General features: G+C 42.6%; 1 protein-coding gene across 6 annotated transcripts in view; it reads left to right on the plus strand.

The window, feature by feature from the left end:
• Window positions 1-12,973, plus strand: part of diaph2 (diaphanous-related formin 2) — an 865,163-nt gene that overhangs the window by 713,190 nt on the left and 139,000 nt on the right. For all 6 annotated transcript variants that reach the window (XM_041195327.1, XM_041195330.1, XM_041195331.1 and 3 more), the window contains one exon: window positions 8,655-8,790. In XM_041195327.1, coding sequence (XP_041051261.1) covers window positions 8,655-8,790 — 136 coding nt within the window. The remainder of the gene's footprint in view (window positions 1-8,654; window positions 8,791-12,973) is intronic.

Below are 12,973 nucleotides of genomic sequence, written 5' to 3' on the forward strand. Positions count from 1 at the left end.
TTGCTCTTATTGTAATTACTCTTCCATATAGAACAGTCCCAGATATTACACTTACATAGTCTTAGTTCTTAAAATACAGATACTTTAAGTGCCATTTTTGAAATTTGAACTGTCTACAATTTCAACACATTGAAATTGTAGAAATGGGTAGATATTAATTAAAATAACGGTTTCTAACATTTATGGTATTTGCATTCTTATCATAATTTAATGAAAGTTGAAACTTATCCCTTGTCATAATACTGCTTCATTTTCTTCACTCATCTCCCAGATGCTACTTTATAGCACAGACGCATTGTAGCCCCATTTTATTCCTGCATGCAGGACAAAGCTCTAATGTGCCCTGAATTTCCACTTGGCTAGTAACAGTATTTTTTTTCATTCTTTCATGGGATGTGAGCATCGCTACCAAGGTTAGCATTTGTTGCCCATCCCAAATTGCCCTTCATCTGAGTGGCTTGCTAGGCCATTTCAGAGGGCAGTTAAGAGTCAACCACATTGTTGTGGGTCTGGAGTCACATGCAGGCCAGACCAGATAAGAATGGCAGATTTCCTTCCCTCAATGACATTAGTGAACCAGATGGGTTTTTACGACATTCGATGATAGTTTCATGGTCACCATCACTGAGCTTTATATTCCAGATTTATTAACTGCTGCTGTGGCGGGATTTGAATCCATGTCCCCAGATCATTAGCTTGGGCCTCTGGATTACTAGTCCTGTGACATTGCCGCTATGTCACTGTCTCCTCAAAAAGAAACCCCATGATTCTGAACTAATCAGTTGCTCCTTCTACAGAACTAATGGTAATCTGTCATATTATACCTCTCTATGCTACATCCCATTTACCGCATGCAACATCTTATCAATATCAAACTCGCTGTGTCTTCCGCCATTGTTTAAATCCTCCATATTTTGTGTTTGAGAGGCCTAGAAATTTCGGTTGAAGACTTGAATAACTCAAACGTTTAAATCTTGATTCAAATTGTTTCCCCCATAATCTCCGCAGAAGGCGCTTAGGAGGAAATGCAGAAACTAATAAGAGAGAAAAAGTTAGTCTTTCCAATATCAATAATAGCTCCAACAACTCATCGACACCAACACCCATCTAGGACCCTCTGTCCCTCCGTCCCCACCCCATCTTCCAATCCCAGCCCCGGCCATGTATTCACTATACCCCCTGACCTTCCCCTCTCCGACGCTGAACGTTCTGTGCTCAGCAAAGGACTTAGTTTCATATCCTTACGCCCTCATCTCAATGAATTTCAGGCTCAGCACAATGCTGAACTCTTCTTCCGCCGCCTTCGTCTCTGTGCTCACTTCTTTGGGCAGGAATCCTCTCCCCGTTCAACGGATCCTTTTATCCACCTCCAATATTCTCCCTCCACCTGGACCTCTCCCTCTGGATTCTTACCTTCTCTTGATCTTTTCATTGAGAACTGTCGGCGTGACATTAGTTGTCTCAATTTCTCTGCTCCTCTCACCTATTCTAACCTGTCTCTCTCTGAACTTACTGCACTCCGTTCTCTCAGGTCCAACCCTAACATTGTCATCAAACCCGCTGACAAGGGTGGTGCTGTTGTTGTCGGGCGCACTGACATCTACCTCGCGGAGGCTGAGTGTCCTACCTCTCCCTGGACGATGACCCCATCACTGAACATCAAGCCATTGTTTCCAAGATTGTCACTGACCTCATCTCCTCTGGAGATCTTCCTCCCACAGCTTCCAACCTGATAGTCGCCCAACCTTGGACGGCCCGCTTCTACCTCCTACCCAAAATCCACAAACAGGACTGTCCCGACAGACCAATCGTGTCAGCCTGTTCCTGCCCCACAGAACTCATTTCTCGTTATCTTGATTCCCTTCTCTCTCCCCTTGTCCAGTCCCTTCCCACCTACATCCGTGATCCCTCTGACACCTTACGTCACATCAACAATTTCCGGTTCCCTGGCCCCAACCGCCTCCTCTTCACCATAGATGTCCAATCCCTATACACCTCCATCCCCCACCAGGATGGTCTGAGGGCCCTTAGCTTCTTCCTCGAACAGAGGCCCGAACAATCCCCATCCACCACTAGTCTCCTCCGTCTGGCTGAACTTGTTCTCACACTGAACAATTTCTCCTTTAACTCCTCTCACTTCCTCCAAATTAAAGGTGTGGCTATGGGTACCCGCATGGGCCCCAGCTCTGCCTCTCTCTTTATGGGGTATGTGCAACATTCCTTGTTCCAGTCCTACTCCGGCCCCTTTCCACAACTCTTTCTCTGGTACATCGATGATTACTTCGGTGCTGCTTCATGCTCTCGTCGGGACCTGGAAAAATGTATTAATTTTGCTCCCAATCTCCACCCCTCCATCATTTTCACATGGTCCATCTCTGACACTTCCCTGCCCTTCCTTGACCTCTCTGTCTCAATTTCTGGTGATAGACTGTCCACCAATATCCATTACAAGCCTACCGACTCCCACAGCTACCTCGACTACAGCTCCTCACACCTCGCTTCCTGTAAGGACTCCATCCCATTCTCTCAGTTCCTTTGCCTCCGTCGCATCTGTTCTGATGATGCTGCCTTCAAAAACAGTTCCTCTGACATGTTCTCCTTCTTCCTTAACCGAGGTTTTCCATCCATGGTCGTTGACAGGGCCCTCAACCGTGTCCAGCCCATCTCCCGTGCATCCGCTCTCAAACCTTACTCTCCCTCCCAGAACCATGATAGGGCCCCCCTTGTCCTCACTGATCACCCCACTAGCCTCCGTGTTCAAAGGATCATCCTCCACCATTTCCGCCAACTCCAGCATGATACCACCACCAAACACATCTTCCCTTCATCCCCCCTGGCGGCAATCCGTAGGGATCGTTCCCTCCGGGACACCCTGGTCCACTCCTCCATCACCCCCTACTCCTCAACCCCCACCTACGGCACCTCCCCATGCATACGCAAAAGATGCAACACCTGCCCCTTCACTTCCTCTTTCCTCACCGTCCAAGGGCCCAAACACTCCTTTCAAGTGAAGCAGCATTTCACTTGCATTTCCCCCTGACTTAGTCTATTGCATTCTTTGCTCCCAATGCGGTCTCCTCTACATTGGAGAGACTAAACGCAAACTGGGCGACCACTTTGCAGAACACCTTCGGTCTGTCCACAAGAATGACCCAAACCTCCCTTTCGCTTGCCATTTTAACACTCCACCCTGCTCTCTTGCCCACATGTCTGTCCTTGGCTTGTTGCATTGTTCGTCTGAAGCTCAACACAAACTGGAGGAACAGCACCTCATCTTTCGACTAGGCACTTTACAGCCTTCCGGACTGAATATTGAATTCAACAACTTTAGATCTTGAACTCCCTCCCCCATTCCCACCCCCTTTCCGTTCCTTCCCCCTCCCTTTTGCTTTTTCCAATAATTTATATTGATTTTTCTTTTCCCACCTATTTCCATTATTTTTAAATCTATACCTTTTATGCCCTGTTAGTCTTATTTCACCCCGCCCCCACTAGAACTGTACCTTGCGTGTCCTGCCATCCATTCTTAATTAGCACATTCTTTTAGATAATATCATCACCTTCAACACCTCTTTGTTCTTTTGTCTGTGACATCTTTTGATTATCTGTTCCATCACTGCTTGCTTGTCCCTACAACCACCACCCCCCCCCACACACACACACACACACATCTTAAACCAGCTTATATTTCACCACTCTCCTATTTTTACTCAGTTCTATTGAAGGGTCATGAGGACTCGAAACATCAACTTTGTTCTTCTCCACCGATGCTGCCAGACCTGCTGAGTTTTTCCAGGTAATTCCGTATTTGTTTTGGATTTTCAGCATCTGCAGTTTTTTGTTTTTATCAAAAATAGGAATGGTGGTTCAAAAAGATGGCTCATCAGCACCTCCTTAATTGCAAAGAGGGATGGGCAATAAAAGCTGGCCTAGACCAGCGATGCCCACATCTTGTGAACGAATTTAAAAAATACATACCGTGCAGGTGTCTGAAGTGAAAATATAGTCATCGAAGGAATTAGAAGAAAATCACTCATGTTAAATAGAAAATTCCTGGAGTAGTGACACCATCATAGGGTTATGGTAACAATTGAAACAATTAATCTAGTGCTTTACTACAGTAAATAACAGGAAATAAGTTTCATAGGCAGAAAATAGAATACAAATTAAAATCAAAAGACATAGATTCATACTTCTATTAAAACAACCAACAGAGGAACGTCAAACAAACATGTCAAGGATTCGTTCATTAATATCACCAACTTTAATTTCTAGCCTCAAAATGGTTTGGTTACATAATGTACAGTTGAGACCCAAGTGCCGGTTACCTAATCGGAGTGAGGTTTAATGGGCCAGAAAGATGAAAAAACAGAAATTATTCAGATGTACATGGAACGTTAAAGAAAGTATAGCTTGCTTCTTTGTACAAAAGGTTATTTCAATATAACCAGATTGAAGTTCTTTAGACTATTCAGAGAACTGATACAATTGGTTGAGATAACTTGTAAATTGTAGTGAAATGTTCAAGTGCCAAAGAGAAAAATTTAAAAACTTGGAATAATAAAGTTGGTGAGAACTTATCACCCAAGAAGGTACCAAGAAAGTCCATTAAAGACAGCAGTAATTGTTTCAATAGTCAGTTAGCTCCCTTTCTGTGAGGACAAAGAGATAATGGATACAGTTAGAAAATGAGCCTGATCTATCAAAAAGTAATGAGGCCTGTTGGGCTTAATGGATTCTTTTTGTTCTTCAAAATTCTTTTGTTCCCATGTTACTGTGGTGTATGCAAACGATTAATTAACATATGAAATCTACTAAGTAAAGCTTTAGCTTTTTTGGTGAGAGAAAAGACAAAATTACAATCAAAAGGTTAAATATTAACAAAGCAGAAGAAAGACTTGCATTTACATAGAACCTTTCACAACCTTTGAATATCTCAAAAACCTTTATAGCCACGCAAGTATAGTATAGCCATTGTTGTAATATAGGAAAAGTGGCAGTCAATGTGCACAATAAGCTTCCAAAGACGGCAATGTGATAATGACCAGATAATCTGGTTTTCTGATGTTGATTGAGGGTTAAGTATTGGCCAGGACACCAGGGGAACTCCCTTGCCCTTCTTCAATCGTGCCTTGGGATATTTTATGTCCACCTTGGAGAGTAGATGAGCCCTTGACTTAACGTCACATGTGAAAGATAGCACCTCCAACAGTGCAGCACTCTCTCATTACAGCATTGAAGTATCAGCCTAGGTTTTTTATTTCCAGGACTCTCTGTAGAGTCATAAATGTCTACAGCACAGAAAAAGGCCCTTCGACCCATCAAGTCTGCGCTGCTCTAACAAGTACCTAATTATTCTAATCCTATTTTCCAGCACTAGGCCTATAGCCTTGTATGCCATGGCATCGTAAGTGCACATCCAAATACTTCTTAAATGTTATGTGGGTTTCTCCCTCTACCACCCTTTCAGGCAGTGAGTTCCAGATTGCCACCAACCTCTGGGTGAAAATATTCTTCCTCATATCCGCTCTAAACCTCCTGCCCCTTACCTTAAATCTATGCCCCTGGTTATTGATCCCTCCACCAAGGGGAAAAGCTCCTTCCTGTCTACCCTATCTATGCCCCTCCTAATTTTATGCAACTCAGTCATGTCCCCCCTCAATCTCCTCTGCTGCAAGGAAAATAACCTCAGTCTATCCAATCTCTCCTCATAACTAAAACTCTCCAGCCCAGGCAGCATCCTGGTAAATCTCCTCTGCACTCTTAGTGTAATCACATTTTTCTCAAAATGCAGATTCCGGAACTGCACACCATACTCAAGCTGTGGCCTAACCATCGTTTTATAGAGTTCCAGCATAACCTCCTTGCTCTTACATTCTATGCCTTGGCTAATAAAGGCAAGTATCCTATATGCCTTCTTGACCACCTTATCTGCCTATCCCACTACTTTAAGGGACCGGTGGACATGCAAACCAAGGTCCCTCTGATCCTTGGTACTTCCCAGGGTCCTACCATTCGTCGTGCAATCCCATGCCTTGTTTATCATGCCCAAGTGTATCACCTCACACTTATCCAGATTAAATTCTATTTGCCACTGATCAGCCCATCTGACCAGCATCTGTAGCTGAATTTGAATCCACAACCTCCTGACTACAAGTTGTGGTTGATGTGGTTTATACTGAAAGACCAAACACAAGGATCCACAAATTAGATCACAACTGAACTAGGGACCCAAGACCCAGGCTGATCAATTGTTATGGAGAGAATGAAGGAATACTCTGGCATGGAGGTCCATTGGGGTTGGGGTCTTGCTGCTAGGGCTGTGAGAACATGAGGGGGTGAGGAGGGGGAAGCGCACATACGTGGCGAGAGTGGTGCGGGTACTGTGCGTGCGCGAGATTTAATGGTATGGATTACGGGAAAAACAGTGCCCCAGCAGCATTCAACAGAAGATGGTGGCCCCTAATATGGGACAATCCCATAACATTAGGGACGGTTGGTAACACTGGCAATACCAGTGCAGATCTCCATGTATATGCTTAATGACAGCAGTGGCTGGACCGGGTCAAATGGATGTACTGGCTCCAGTTGGATAGCACAAGCAAGCCATGGGTACCCCAAGGCATTTATGTTTAATAATAACTATAAATTATAATCTTCAACCTACATTACGCTGGACTTAATAATTTGGTATCTCCAATACTACGTCAGTAAATGCACCAGCCAGCTCAGAATTTAAGATAAGCATAGACTGCACTTTAGAGAATACACATATGCTCCATCTGTGCTCTTTTAATGTGAAATTTGGGCTTTTTTGGGCGTTTTTCTTAGTGTAGTTTGGTTATACAAGTATCTAATTGCTCTTTGTGTAAATTTCTATCATGGTACCCACAACCTTTTCAATGTCTGCAACATAAATTTTTTAATGTTGTTTGACACAAAGAAAAATCAGCACTTGATATAAAATTATATTTTCTTATGATGTTCAGTCTCTTACTCTACACATCTGATGAATTTGACTAATTGTATGTAAAGAGATCCTCATGGCTCCCAGAGCTTTACATTTGTTAATTCCTGACCCCTGTGTCTCGCTCATGGAGAGCAGTGGCAACCTGTAAATATAAAGGGGGAAAGGGCAGTGCTTTCCCTGTACCAGAATGAAATAACCCGTAATACAAAGTTCATTGAGGCTGTTGAGCCATATAGGGCAGGAATGTTCCAGATATAATCCCTGGTCTATGCTGTGAAGTTTTCCCTGTTTATTATAGGTGAACAGAATCCAACTGAACAGAGTAACAATTCTATAGAGGAAAGTTCGCACACATGAAATTTTCAAATCACAATTCAGGACTTTATTTCTACCAGACCTGACCCTGGATTAAGAGAAAAGCAGCGACACTGGGCAGGTTGACTCAGCCTTTTGATCACAAAAGATGTTGGTCTTTCCCTCCAGTAGCAATGTCAGGGGTCCCACTTTCACTGCAATTGTTGCCTCTCCAAGAAGTTTGGAAGAGGGAGCAGTAACTGCAGTGTTTACCTTCCAGCATTGTAAGGTAACTGCAAAATTGAGCCCCCATTGCTGCTCGCAAGTTAAACTAGCATATTCTGTTGTTTTTACCTAAGATTTTCATCTAATTTCTTTTAAGAGGATCTTCGGTCACTTTGTTTCAGATGTTTTTTCTTTAAAAGCACATCATTTGGATGTGGTTTATGCTTTAATTTTTAAATTGACTGCATCACAGGTTTAATAAGGATTGAGTAGTTTCAATTACATAATTATTTAATTGTGAAAGATTGCTGAGTTATATAAACCTAATTTTAATTAATGGAATTCTTCATATTCGCTGTTCTGCAGCATGTCTCATAAAAGGCAGCCACTCATTTATTAACCTTCCCTCCCTGTTCTGACAACTTTTACATTGAATAGCATGAGGAGATAGCACCTCATCTAGATATGATACATCTTCTCAATGCACTTTAAGTAGCAGACTGTAATTCCTTCGGAGTGTATGGTCCATGGTGATGATATTTTAATATTTGGATGTTGCTGTTTTCTACAGATGATTTGAAAGCCTATTTATACCGCAGGTGCCAGTTTTCATTTGTTCCAAGCCTACACATCACACATGTGAAGTATTTGGGTATAAAACAGTGATGGTTATTACTTTGCTTGCAGTTTGTTATAATAACTCCTACCGTTTGACTTTTGATTTAGCTCATACTGAATTAATTTAAACATCTGACACCTGGAGTACAAATTTGAAGGTAGGGTGAGATGTCATTCTATTTGGGTAAATGTTAATAGTTTCAGGCCATGAGCTTAGACTGAGTAGAATATGCCCCAGTTAGTCTAATGCAGAGAATAAATCTTTTATTGAGAAAATCAAGAGCCTTTTAAACAATATGGTTAAATAACGCAGTTATGGTGTAATTTTTCCATCCATAACTAGTGCAACCATAAGATGGTCCAGCCACATGACAGAGTATCCCTCACTATATCCAAGCCCATCCCTGAGATGATGCATTTTTACCATCAGCACTGTGAATACAGTTGCTAGTGGACACTTGTACATCTTAAAACAGTGGTGATATGACAGTGTTGTTGTGTCTATTTCAAAAGTATCAATAACTCATATACCTGTTTCTAAAAAAAGGAAGCACTGAAAGAAAACATTAAGAAGAGGGAGACAGAAGAAAAGATCAAGAGAGCAAAGCTGGCTAAAGAGAAAGCAGAGAGGGAGAAGTTGGAACGGCAACTGAAGAAGAAACAGTTGATTGATATGAACAAAGGTAAGTCTTTAGTATTAATAATAAATTTAATTAGCACAAGTTATTAGTTGAAGCAGAACATACCAGAAATTGCAGATGTCTCTTAGGCCAGATCTCTGTATGTCTATTTAATTCTAAATGCTAGAATTTTCTCTTGTTCCTACCCAATCAGTTACTGTGTACTAAGCATGCCAGTGCTCTTCTCATCCATCCTTCCTCAATCCTGTGGGATTGTTGATGTGACTCAGCTTTTGAAATGCACACACTTATTGGCCCCTCTCAAATCTTCTGTTATAATATGGTACAAAGGTCAGTGGGGAGCAGCAACAGATGAATTGGGAACCACTGACCAGACACAGGCTTTTTTTCAGGCTTCAGGGCTTTTTTCAAAAATGAATTGCACTATTTGAGCACCAAATCATGCTACACATAGTAAATGTTGAAGTTTGTGGGACTTGTCACAGAATGTCTGGCTGCTACAAATCATTTGCCTGGATAATTGACAGAAAATTGTGAAAACAGCATGCCCAATCATTGTTTCTCATTGTGAAGCTCTACTTGACTTATTGTTTTCCTAACACCAGTCGACTGGAATCACAAACCATGTAGAAATGAGTCCCAGATTCCACGTATCTTCTACCCACTATACAAAACTTGCAGTGTTGCTTCAAGCAAAATATGAGGAGGTTATTTATGTAATGCATGGTTGTAGGTTTGTGCCAAATGTCCCAAAGATATTTCTCTTCTGCTTAAATACTCAAATGCATACCCATTCTGTACTTAGACATTTTGATGATATTTTTAAATTCCATCTATATTTGCAAATAGAAGCAGGATGAACCATGACAAAATCTAATGAAATTGTGCACTGAAACATGAGTGCTGGTAGCCTACTAACTATACTGGGGTCATAGAATTTCAGTATAACAAATGTGTGAGTGCAGAGATTATATCCTAACCATTTTCATAAAACTATTATCCTTTTCACATTGTCAGCTGCCCCTTGATCTACTCATGATTGTGAGTTTCTGTCATGAGTACTGGGATCCAGAGTGCAGGATTTGCTTGCTTTTGGTTCCTTTTCTGTAGTCACTCTGCCTCATCAGTGAGGGGTTGGGACTTGAAGCGCAATGCAGCTTGAGGGACAAGTTCTGAGCGATTGGTAGCGAGCTGCTCCCAGTCATTTAAGGTCAATGCTTTCTCGTTTCAAGGAAAGTTTCAAAATATTTTTGAAGTGTTTCCTTTGTCCTCCATTGGAATATTGGCCCTTTGAGAGAACAGAACCTGGCAGAGGAGACAATTTTCAGCCTTGCGGACACAGAGGCTAGTGCATTGAAGTTGATTTTGCATGAGTTTTGCCTGAATGCTTGGGGATCCAGGTTCAAGAAGGAGATTAGCATTTGTTCGATGGTCTTCCGAATGAACCTGGGGGATGTGGTGGAGGTATTGCTAATGGACTTTCTCTAGCACTCAAGTTCGCTGATACACAGTCCAGCCGTTGATGCAGTATAATAGTGTGATGACAGCAACTGCTCTGAACAATAGGACTTGCAGAGCCCTTTATTGTCAAACACTCACTGCTGAAGTTCGTAGAAGACTGAACTGGCACAGTTGCCCTGGTGTTAGGTCTCCCTGTCAATGGTGGTCTTTTGAGAGATGTGGCCACTGAGATGTCTCTCCTTCAGCATATATGGGAAGTGGAATATTTGGCTGATGAGCTGTGAGTTGATAAGAGTTTTGTTTTGGCAAATTTCAAGGACAGGCCAAGTTTCTTGTATGCAGAATTGAAGAGATCGAGAGTGGCTTGCAAATCTGGTGTAGAATGGGCAACGACACTGCAGTCATCCTCAAACTGTAGATACTTATGGTGGCCAGCGTAATTTTGATCAGCAGGTGACAGAGGTTAGTTTTCCATCTAGGTGATATTTAATACAAACACCAGAGGGCACTTTATCTTTGATGTGGTGAATAGCCACTGCCAGGTAGATTGTGAATAATATGGTGGCTATCACACAGTCTTGCTTGACTGCAGTCCAGATTTTGAAGGCATCTTTCAGTCAAGACAGTTGCAGTTATATTATCATGAAGCAGCTGCAGGATTGAAGGTTCTTGGACATGCAAATCTTTCGAGCACAATCCACAGAGCCTTGCAATTTACTGATTCAGATGCTTTGGTCAGGTCGATGAATGCAATGAAGCGTTCCTGGTTTTGTTCTTGACATTTCTTCTGACATTTGTCTGGGAACAAAGAACAAAAGAACAAAGGCTCTTCTGGAAGGTCTAAAATCACACTGTATCCCTGGGAGGATTTCCTCTGTCACAAGGCAGTAGGCAATTCAGGAGAATGCAAACCAGAATATTCCCTGCTGTGGACAAGAGGGAAGTACTCTTCTTGAAGATCGTTCCAATTGTCATATTCCTGAAATCAGGGTAGGGAGTTCAATTTCCTCCCAATTCCATAGGATGGGTGCGTGGAGTCTGGATGTGGGAAGAAGTCCACAGCTTTGAAGAATGTACGAACATACGAACAAAGAGCAGGAGTAAGCCATTCAGCCCTTGAGCCCACTCTGCCATTTAATAAAATCATGGCTGACCTGATAGTAACCTGAAATCTGCATCTCACCTACCTCTGAGAACCTATTGCTTACCAAGAACCTGTCCGCCTCTGCCTTAAAAATATTCAAAGATTTTGCTTCCACCACCTTTTTTAGGAAGAGCATTCCAAAACGCAAAACCCTGTGAGTGATAAAATTTTGCCTCATGTCTGTTTAAAATGGCCGACCCCTTATTTTTAAACAGTGACCCCTAGTTCTAGATTCTCCCACAAGAGGAAACATCCTCTCCACATCCACCCTGTTAAGTTCCCTCAGGATCTTATATGCTTCAATCAAGTCGCCTCTTACTCTTCTAAACTCCAGTAGATACAAGCTTAGTCTGTCCAACTTTTCCTCATAAGACAACCCACCCATTCCAGGTATTAATCTGGTAAACCTTTTCTGTCCTGCTTCCAACACCTTTACATCCTTCCATCAGAGCTGCAGGTTTTGTTGTTTTTTATCTGTTTGATTGCGTGTTGCATCTCTTCCATCGATGGTCATTCACCCTTTGGATTCTGGGTACTAGGGGAATGCCTGGAGAGTATCAGCTGCCACTGTGGACACCCTGTTGAGAGCATGTTGAAAATTTTCTTTCTTGAATTGACAGATAACATTCCCATCCTTAAGAGGTGAAATACCATTCTTTGAACAAAGAGGATTTTATCCATTTAATAGGTGGAATTCTCCCATCTGGGAATAATTCCCATGACAGGGACGGGGACAGGGAGTGTTGTCCGCCAGGAAGTAGTGCAACCCCACCTCATTCATTATGCAATTGGGGGTTTCCCAACATTTCATGTGGCGGGGCAGGCTGGATGGCTCACACCCTGCCATCATATCTGAGTATCATTTTCAAAAGGCATCCAGTCATCACTGACCCACCGTTGAAGAAAGAAGATGAACCTCCTGAAGAAATAAGATAGACCTCCAGGAACACTCTGAAGTTGGAAAATGGACCTCCTTGTAGACACTGAAGCTGGAAGATACACCTGATAAATGTTCCCCCACCCATTACTGCATCTTCCAGGGTTCACAGTTCCCAAACTCTGGAGGCAGCCCCAGGCCTCCTTCTGTTAAGTCCTAATATGTACATGCCACATTGGTCCAAGATGTTTTGGACTGGCATGATTTCTCATTAGCGGGATGCAAATCAGTTCCACGCCGGCCTCTGATGGGAATTACGACCCAACCTGGCAGCCGGGAGCGGAGGATCCCACTGTCGTTTTACGCTGAGATGAAACCAGTTTTTGGACGCCCTGCCACATTCTCCCCACCTCACCCCCTCCATCCACCATTAAACTCACTGCAGGGGACATGGGAGAATTCTACTCGATCTCAGTCGATAGATGTCCTTAATGGCTTCAGAAAGGTTTTGCATGTTATGATGACCTGAATGTTGTTGGATTTCTCTGACTTTCTCTTCCCACCTAATGTTCTTTACCTTTCAGATCTTAATTTGGGCATCAGCCTTGAGCTGATGGAATGCAGCTTTCTTGAGTTGCGACCTTGGTTTGTTCTCTAGGCAATATTTTTGTCCCAAGAGGTCACACACTTGAGCATATTTTTTGTCCAACCAGTCCTGGTGCCAATAATGCATGAACCCAATA

The sequence above is a fragment of the Carcharodon carcharias genome, chromosome 9, assembly GCF_017639515.1.
Source record: "Carcharodon carcharias isolate sCarCar2 chromosome 9, sCarCar2.pri, whole genome shotgun sequence".
NCBI classification, from domain to species: domain Eukaryota; kingdom Metazoa; phylum Chordata; class Chondrichthyes; order Lamniformes; family Lamnidae; genus Carcharodon; species Carcharodon carcharias.